The 10,248-nt window shown below is 31.1% G+C and overlaps 1 protein-coding gene across 6 annotated transcripts; it reads right to left on the reverse strand.

The window, feature by feature from the left end:
* Nucleotides 1-994: 994 nt before the first annotated feature.
* LOC113393779 (glycine receptor subunit alpha-2-like) lies at nucleotides 995-9,336 on the reverse strand. 6 transcript variants are annotated; one of them, XM_026630829.2, is made up of 9 exons: nucleotides 9,209-9,336; nucleotides 6,933-7,193; nucleotides 6,439-6,622; nucleotides 5,618-5,844; nucleotides 5,220-5,302; nucleotides 4,258-4,392; nucleotides 2,803-2,979; nucleotides 1,761-1,966; nucleotides 995-1,225 (listed from the first exon to the last, which is right to left on the reverse strand). In XM_026630829.2, exons 2-9 carry the CDS (start codon nucleotides 7,019-7,021, stop codon nucleotides 1,052-1,054), a joined length of 1,275 nt encoding a protein of 424 aa, XP_026486614.1. In that variant the 5' UTR covers nucleotides 7,022-7,193; nucleotides 9,209-9,336; the 3' UTR covers nucleotides 995-1,051. The 6 variants fall into 6 exon arrangements, with proteins under 6 accessions (XP_026486614.1, XP_026486640.1, XP_026486622.1 ...); XM_026630855.2 differs by having other exon boundaries at nucleotides 6,933-7,176; nucleotides 9,209-9,306; XM_026630837.2 differs by having other exon boundaries at nucleotides 9,237-9,300.
* Nucleotides 9,337-10,248: the final 912 nt, after the last annotated feature.

Raw genomic sequence — 10,248 nt, forward strand, 5'->3', positions numbered from 1 at the left:
ATATTAATGATAAAAATGCGTGAACTTTGTATTTTTTTATTTAAACGCACGACAAAAATGTCTACATAAAGTTGTATTTTATTGACATAAACTCTGGAATTGAAATGGTCGAAAAAAGTAACTACTTAGTTACTCGTCGGTTCTTCGCGGTAGAATCTACTTCCGAACCAGTGGTAGCTTTACATTTATTTAACTGTAATAAGACGATTTATAAAGTGCTTTGTTTTCATTCTGTTTTTGTATAGAATATGTATTTCTAAGGTTTATTCATATTTACTCCTCCTTCCGTTGACATTACACAATATTGATCGTTCTACTCTTTACAATTAATGTAATTACACTAGCTCACTCACCCACCAAACCGACACACAGCAACACAGAATATATACCTTATATATATAAATAGCAAAACTACATGACAGAACACTAAGGGTTAGCTTCGAGTTGTGAAATATTTTGAAGATTTTAATTATCTTAAATTTAGTAATTATTGAAATGTATTTTATTAAATTGAATTTATATAATGGATTAACATTCCAAGGTTTAAGACGCAAACTTTGGACGTACTTTTTTGTCATTTGAACTGATGTTAAAGTACAATAATATAACTTTGAACATTATAAATAAATCCATACAATGGACTAAACTTACGTAACTTAGTATTATGGTTATGGACTAGAGTTTATAATAAATATATTTTATTATATATTCAAATACATATCAAACATAATTAATTATATTCGTATTTATAATCTCATATATAAATAATGTATGATTAACCTCTTATTGAAATAGTTTTAATAATATATCGATCAACTTTTATTTGCACAGATAAAATAAAAAGGAACTACTTAATAATAGATGACAAAATTCTGATTAAAAAAGTAACAACAACAAGCTGAGTGAAAAAAAACTAAACATAATTAAAACTATGTTACTAAATATTAATATGATAACTATTTTTTTTTTTATTGCCAAATTTTTTTTTTATTAGTTTGTCTTATGAATCAAGAAAAGGAACTTTAAAATGGTTGATAGGATTAATGTATATTTACAAAAAAGTGGACCAATATACGACGTTTAAAATAAAGAAAGAAAAAGGAAAGAAGAAACGAGAGAACCGATCTATGTATACAGCTGTCTCCCTCCCGTTGCAGAAAGTGTCGTATTGAGGGATCGAGGCGGAGGTACTGGCACGAGGGTCCACGGAATTTGGAAATATGTGCTGAAAAATGGTTTCATAATTATTTATTTATAATAATAAGACTATCTTATTGAACCGACAATAAAACTTTTATAAATACAATGTGGACTGTATTGGATTCAGCTCCTTAGCTTAAGCTAACGCAATAGATTTCAATAACAATTATATTAAGATTTTAAAAGAGAACGCAGGATCGATCCTGACCCATTGGGCTATTCTCGTCCCCACGCCCTAACACAGGTGATAAGTTTAAATATTATTAATTCCTTAAGTAATTCCTTAAGTATTTTAGAGAATTGCTAATATTCTTTTTAAAAAACAAAAATATATATTGATCCAACAGCGCCTTGTCCGTACAATGTTTAAAATTCTTACAATAAGCTGACAGAGATGAATCACCAATAGGCAGCCCACTTGCCTTTTCATATTCATAACATACATCATCATCCTCCTGCCCATATCCCAATTTTACTTGGGGTCGGCGCAGCATGTCTTCTTCTTCCATACTTCTCTGTCGGACGTCATCTCAACATATATAAAAAAAATATATAGTTACCTTATAAGCATCTAACTCTCTACTAAGATCCTCGTCAGAGTAACCCTTCATCGCCTTAGTGGCTACTGGTCCCATATAGTTGTTGACCACCGCGAACTCAAACAGCGATAGAAACACGAATACGGAACAGGAAGACATCCAAACGTCAATCGCTTTGACATAAGAAACTGGCGGTAGACTCTGTTGCGATTGGGTGTTTTGTGTTGCTGGAAAATTAAAAATAATAATCATATTTATATTAAGAGCCGAGATAGCCCAATGGTTAGAACGCGTACATCTTAACCGATGATTGCGGCTTCAAACCCAGGCAAGCACCACAAAATTTTCATCATTAATTTATTTTTATAATTTATCTCAAGCTCGGTTGTTGTGGTGGTTTATTTGGCTTTTGTTCTCCTGTGGTTGGAATAGACTATACATTTTAAAATATAATTATAATAGTAACAGCCTGTAAATTTCCCACCGCTTGGCTAAGACCTCCTCTCCCTTTGAGAAGGTTAGGAGCATATTCCACCACGCTGCTCCAATGTGACAGAATTTCGTTGAAATTAGACACATGCAGGTTTCCTTACGATGTTTTCCTTCACCGGCGAACTCGAGATGATTATAGTAATGACATAAATTATACACATGAAAATTCACCGATGCTTGTCAGGTTTGAACCTGCAATTTTCGATTCAGGTTCACGTGTCCTAACCACAAACCTTGTGCTCGAGTTATCGGAACGAAGTGCTTTTACGCGGCTTACAGTTAACTAGAAGAAATCGTCACGTAAGTCAAAAGCATTTTGCTCTCACTAGAAGATAATTTTTGTTAACAATTTTATTTGTTATCATTGAATTATTCTCAAACGTCGATCATCATGTTTCCTTGTTACCGTCAAAACACAATATATAGCACAAGCAATTTCATTCCAACCTGCTATCCCGGGACACCTATTTTTATTTTAATATATTTCGATATTGTTTTAAGCTTTTCTATTCATATTTGATTCTAAATATTTAAATTAGTCTGTTTAATTGCTGATATTGAAATTGCTCACCTAGTGTTAAAAGCGATGTCACTCCCAAGGTCACTCTGGCAGGTATTGCTTCAGGTTTGATCCAGAAAGAGATCCAGGACATGACAACGATGAGAGCTGACGGTATATAGGTGTGAAAGAGATGGTAGCCGAGGCGTCGTCGCAAGTTGAACACGACGGCTAAGCACGTGAAATTCCCTGGAAAACGTAACAATATATTTAACTTGTATACGTTACATACGTTACAACATACGTCTTGTGCACACAATAAATATGTCTAATGCAAAAAAAGTGTCACAACGCAACCTCATATATAAACTGATTTGATTTGATCTAGAATAGAATATAAAATAAAATTAATGCAATAAAAAATAGTAAATCAGATTAAGAGTTTTTTCAATTTTTTTTTAAGATAAACACTACAAGGAGACTCATTAGAAAGAAACGAAATCAACATTAAAAATATACCTCAAAGGCCTGTGTTTGACAATTAAAAAAAATACATAAGAAAGTACTTATACATATGTATCTTTGTAATTCCGAGCCTCTATGTTCTAGAAATGTTGAGTAATCAACGATCGTCACATCATAGAACGCAACCGATGAAACATGACTGACATCGCGAAGTTTTACTTCAAAATCATGTCAGAACATTTATTTGGTTGCAATAGAAAACTATTGGCCCGGCAAGATGTTTGTAAAACAAATTATTCTTAATTATTATTCGGATCGATTGTTTTTAAAGACTTAATAATATAATATTTGAATTCAAAGATAGCGCTATTTGAGAACTAAACAATGGCGTCCTTACAATTTTATTATTTGTAAAATACATCGGTCCTTCTCAAGTCTTCTTATTCGGTAGTAGGTAATTCAGGAATAAGTGAATTCTTCTATTTTAAATTATTTACGTATCTAGATAGTGTCGCACTACAAAAGAACTAAAACAAACGAACCAAGTTTATTATCTTATAGTTCGTGTCAGCTACGCTTGGCATTCACCAAACACCATATCACTTTACTAGTGTACATGTACTTAGAGGCTAACAGTTGGCCACTATAGTTTATTAATAGTCTATAAATAAAAAATCAAATATTCTAGCTTCTATGTAAACGATAAAAAAACAAATTTGCATATCAATCGAAATTTAGAAATAAGAAATTAACTCTTGACGGTTTTCACAGCTAATTGGATTAAACCATTTTATATATTTCATATGACGATAGTCGATAGGTGACCCGGAAGCCGAACGAAGTTTCAGAAAAAGCCTATGATAGAGATTCTTAGACTTCATTATTCTTTTAAATTTAGAACGGTCTTCTTTATTTTTAATATTTTCTTTAAAATCGCTGATAACCTGACTTAGGTATAATTGCATAAATCCTAATAAATAATTTTTCAATAGAAAAAAATATGAAATTATATATCTTAATTCATAATCAGAAATATATAAAATAAATAAATAAAAAGATTACCAGTAGAATATTCGATGGTGCAATCTGATGTGTAGTTGTTAGAAATATCAAGCTGTGGCAGTTCGATTTCTGGGTTAACAACGAGGGGGTCAGTCAGATTCCAAATAAAGACAAGGTCGTGAACCGTGTGTGATACTGAAAAGCAACCAAATACATTTGTAACGCATAATTAAATCAATTTATGAACATTTATTTTAACAAGTTTTTATTTAATTTCGGCTGCAGGTCACGTCTTACTTTATTTTAAGCTAGATCCACACTAGCGTACGAGCTAACATTTTGCACACATTTTTGTCGCTGGTAATATACTGCAATGTAAAATAAAGTACCATATACTTTTTACTGCTTTAGTTCATGGAATAAATAAAAGCTTGTTTTCTTATGACATTTATAACAAGGTAAACGGACGGTTACCTGATGGTAGTGGTGACCACGTAGACGTTGGAGTCGTAACAAATGGTAACCATTCCTTAAATGTATCACTAATCTTAGGAACTAAAATGTCATGTACCATATGCCTGTAGTTACACTGGCTCACTCACCATTCAAACCGGAATACAACAATACAATATATTGCTTCTTGGCGGTAGAATGTATAAAAAATATGATGTTAATAATACTATATAATTGTCATTTAATATTGGATAAGATTGCAATTACATGTACAAATTCATATTGTCGTTAAATTAGCTAAATCTCAATGCTCAAATCATATAAATATAAAATATATACCTACTAATTATATATAAATTTAATATTTACAAAGTAACTACCCGTCTCGACTTCGTCCGGGTAGAAATAAGAATTTTATTCACTTCACGATCGCATCGCCTATGAGGTACAATCTCAACCATCCAAATACATACAAAAAAACCGTTTAGGAAAAGGTCAATTACATAAACACGTACAGAATAGTTATATAATAACGATAAAAGATCTGTATTAAACGAATTAACACTTACAACTCTCTATCATCATGGAACAGCTCTGTGTGTCGTGAGGATATGACTCGAACTTCATCGCACAAGACAGTACCAGCGTTAACCTGGAAAGACATAGCATTACAGAACAATTTAACAACATCCCGCAAAAGTCCCTCGGCTGGGTAAAACACGGATTCTGTTAAGACACTTTTAAGTTAATTACACCACCTTTATCCAGTGCAATTTCATGGCTTTAAAATCTAATAAACTTAAGTTAATATGTTACAAAAGTTTACTCAAAAATGAAAGTTAAAAAATTATAACCGTAATATTCAGGACGTATCTTACGATAATTCATACATCAAAATCGAAGTTAAAACATTTATGTAACAAGTTAATTTATATTCAATCAATATATATTTTTGGGGAGTACTAACTTTGACATATAAAGGAGAGTTTTATCATGATATAACCATAGATAATGGTTTGGAATGCTCATTTCATGGAAGGTGACTTTCTTGGCGTTTTTGAAGAAGCAATCTGGTCGCCAGATCTTGTTTAGCCAGTCCACATCGAGGATCCGGTATTCTTCGTGCATATTCTCCGGTAGACGAAGTCGAGGATCACGCCATGATTGGGCAAGAAATATATCGGCTACATATGTCTGGAAATTACAAATTTGTTAAACATTGTCTATTTCATTAAATTACACCTTTAATCACTTTTATTTATTTAAAATAAGTAAACAAACTGGCAAATGAGCCACTTGATGGCAAGTGATCACCACCGCCCATAAACATTAGCACTGTAAGAAATATCAATCATCCCTTACATTGTCATTGCGCCTCTAGCTTTGAGAACTAAGACGTTATGTCCCTTGTGTCTGTAGTTACGCTGGCTTATTCACCGTTCAAACTGGTACACGACTATATTAGGTATTCCTGTTTTGCGATAGAATATTTGATACCTACCCAGAAGGTTGCAAACTCTACGGCCAAATGATATTATTTTTATTAATGTTTCTGTTTATGGCTCAATTAAAAACATTACATATATTTTTTATAAGATTGTACGAAAAAAATAGGCTTCAGCAAATACTGTCATGAAATAGAGATCATAATTATAATGAGTTTAACCATAAGAATTTGCCCCAAACTCAAGACATATTTCTCCAAAAACCAAGAATCCCCTTAAAATTAAATCACTAAAAAAATTTCGAAAATAATTAAAATTCTACGCTCAATATGAGATAAATTACCATACTCTCTTCATTAATGGAATCCAATGACAAAACAGTCACGTGGAAATAAACAATAGTGGGCTGTCCAGAGAGCTTGGGTGCTCTATTTTTGTCATAGTATTTGGCTTTCACTGGTAGAATATCACGTAGCGATAAACTTGATTCGGACTTCAATTCCACCTCTTGATACGAAGAATTGGTGCTGAAATATGTAGAAAATAATAATGAAGTTGATATTTTTTTAACATACAGAACTGAAAACATTGATTGAACTTCTCTGACAATGCTCAAGTGTCTTCAGTTTTTTTTTAATTTACAATTAGAAGGCAGTAAATGGACCAGTTTGGGTATGTGCTCCATTAATATCGTCACTATTGTTTTTTTATTTATCTTTACATCGTCTACGTTCGACCAATCAGCAAGATGTTATGTCTCTTGGACCTATAATTGCACCAAGTCTTCTAATTACTAATTATACCATTATTTTATAGATGCTAAATATATGAACTCACAGAAAACTGACGGCGTGTACCCGACTAGCGTTCGCCACCCTCAAAAGCAGAGGCATGCAAGAGAACATGGTGATTACAGTCCACTTCATTTTGTTCACTAACGTTCACTAAATCCTCGTTCCATTCACTCACTATCACCGTTTTGGCATTTCCGTTTTTTTCTAACTTTATTTTATAAAAGTGCTTTACTCTTGAACGAGTCCACACATCTTGTTATGTGAAGACTATTCGACCTTTCTATAATCTTTTTAAAGGAGTTACCTAACGTAATAAATGCATTAACACGTGTAACAGAACATGCAGAAAAGATTCTATTACAGCTATTAACCATAATGCACGGAGAAATCTTGCAAAAAAAACATGAAAATTGTCTAAAATCTTAATTCATTCCATAGATCGAATTACAGTTGTTATAGATTAGGGAATACAATGAGAGAATTACTAAAAAGCTATTAAATAATCATTATGTAAATAATTATTAATTCTATAACACTTCTGAAAAGACCTTCTAGTTGGAACGCCCAAAAATTAACCGAAAATTGCTGATTCAAATTCGGACTAGCACCACTGATTTCCATGGGCTTAATTTTTTATAAATTCATACTCTGCTCTCATATTTAGTAACATACAAAAAGGCGAACGAGGCTGCTACTCCTTATTACAGATTATTTTATAACCTAGCTAGGCTAATTGGAATTCAATTGTAAGAACCTATTTTACTACTATTAATTCATTGTAGTAGGTAAATTGTGTCAATAATTTGAAAATGGAGAGTTTTGTGCTAGCTACACTAAAAAAACTATTTGATAGATATAAATGGACTGATTGATAAAAATAGGATATTTTATTACGATAAAAAAAAATTAACAGCTCTGTGTCTATTTGGTTTAACAATTAAATTAAATATTATCAAATATAAAATGTCGAAAAATAAAAAGTTACAATTATTTCATAGAGGATCGGTATTTAGGTATTCTTTGATACGTTAGTAAGTAGTAGCATTGTGTAGGTACCCATGTAATGGAAAACCCGACAGACAGGAATGATGATGACAATTATGTATATGGAAACAGTGCTATTCTTAAGAACTTCGCATCTCACTCATAAAATTGAAAACTTAATCATTATAGCCAATTTCGTACGTCACTAACTTAGAGTTTTACAGAAAAAAAAAACTCTACAGGCAAGAAAAATGTTACGTAGTCGCCTGCCGCAAATAATCCAAGCTATAGAAATATATCAATAAACACGACCAATTCTTTACTAGGTATATCCGATAAATAATTAGAGTTAAGTATAAAACATTTAAAACCATGTTGACATAACTTTTAATAAGATAGAGTGTATCAATGATTGAACCAAGATGTTTAGCTTATCATTTTTATAAATATCGAATTCGATTAATTTCTCTTTTATAGGCATTTTAGAAACACCATAGAGTATAATATACCTAATAAAACTACTTATTTGATACAGAATGAAAGAAGCTCTTTAATACAAAGTTGCAAATCCTATTCCATACAACGCAGATGTTCTAATTAAGTATAAATATTTTTCGTCAGTATAACTACTTTTCTTGTAGGTCTTTGTATGTCTAGATGGTGCATCGCATAAAATATAATAGATATACAAATACCTAATAAATATACTAGATGTATAATTCTCTTTAAATATAATTATATGAAAACCTTTAATATAATTTTTCAGTCAATTTGTATTCGAGTTATTTTATATTTTTATAATTTTTGTATAAAAAAAAAACATAGCAATGTATGTATTATAACAATGACTGCAACCAAATTGATTCTACCTAACATTGATAATATCATTTCTAAGGTTTCATTACCTACACAAAATGTTACAAGCGAATGTCACTATAAAATTCTAGTAGAACATTCCAGACTTCTATATTTATTAATTTTCTATTTTTATATGTATAATGACATCGCTAAGGCTGTTTATATTAGTGCTTTAACTCACATATTTAGATTAATAAAAAAATGTATTCAATTAATATCCCGTAGAAATCTTCGTATTGTTGAAAACACAAAAAATAAATCACTTTAAATGCAAGAATTTCAATAAAATAAATTTAATTTAATTCGTTATATATTTAACCTGTTAAATAAGCGTTTAAAAACACATCACTTATCGTTTTGAAAAGTTAAACTCAATAAATTTATGCTCAATACAATTTAAATTATCAACACGTTTTTTTTTAAACAGAAAGTCCAGTAGATGAAAAAACGAAACTTAATAAGCTGACACATTTATACTTAATTCCACGAATCCACACGTTATCACCTTTTTAGAACTATTTATATGAACAATTCGCAAAATGTTTATAACACATAGCGATCATAGTGAGTTGTAAGGAACGACTGAAAGTGTCGCATGAAATTCGTTTAGCGGTCTAAGTTATAAGCGGAGCGATGGGCGATTTATCTTTTGTTGTGGCTGGTAAAAATTACAGGAACGAAAGGACCGCTTTGTTTTTGTCTTTGACAATGTTGCGGAGGTAATAAATATTATATCTTACGATAATTCTAGAACTTGTCCCTCGTGCCTGTAATTACACTGACTGAGTCATATACAAGAAAACCCAGATCATTGTGGCTTTCGATTCTTTCTAAGACTTTTCTTTTTAAACGGGTAGTAGATTTATTGACAATCAATAAGCAAATGTAATTACCTATTTGATTTTGAATACACGATAAAATAACTGTTCAGAAACTTAAATTTTAACATTATAATGTTTAATAAAATATTAATATAATTACTTTAGATACTTCTAAACTCTTTATAATCTTATAAAGTGTTTAGAGTTTAGTTATATTTTATTAAATGGTTTATTAAAGAAATCGATTCATATTTGTATCGAATAAATCTTTATCGTTTCTAATATGGTTGTAATTAAATTAATAATTATTTAAGTTCTCAACTAGCCAATTTTATCAGTCAAATTTCATCGTTTTTAATGCATTCACTTGGAAAAGATTCTATTAGTGATAGCCAAGTTCACTAAGGCTTAATTATTTAAACATATTTATCTATCATTGAGCGGTGCCGGGTAATAGGATTAGCGAGACACAGTAGGCCGAGACCTTGAGCTGTTTGCTGTATCTGCCCCTATTAGTTATTTTATCAATACATTTATAAAACAATTAATACAAAATTATGCTATCATAACATTATAGTATGGTTAAGTAAGGCAGGGCCGAACCGTAAGTTCGCATCGCAGGGCTGCAAACCATGTCTGGTTAATTTAATAAAGTTATGGATTATTTCGCATTATCGTCTATTTTTGACTTTGACT

Source organism: Vanessa tameamea, chromosome 26 (assembly GCF_037043105.1).
Source record: "Vanessa tameamea isolate UH-Manoa-2023 chromosome 26, ilVanTame1 primary haplotype, whole genome shotgun sequence".
Classification (NCBI taxonomy): domain Eukaryota; kingdom Metazoa; phylum Arthropoda; class Insecta; order Lepidoptera; family Nymphalidae; genus Vanessa; species Vanessa tameamea.

Coding starts and splice junctions, on each gene's coding strand:
- LOC113393779 (XM_026630829.2), bottom strand. CDS start 7,021: ATGAAGTGGACTGTAATCACCATGTTCTCTTGCATGCCTCTGCTTTTG. Junction 5,845..6,438: donor CCATTAATGAAGAGAGTATG/GTAATTTATCTC, acceptor TGTAATTTCCAG/ACATATGTAGCCGATATATT. Junction 5,303..5,617: donor ACTCTCCTTTATATGTCAAA/GTTAGTACTCCC, acceptor ATGTCTTTCCAG/GTTAACGCTGGTACTGTCTT.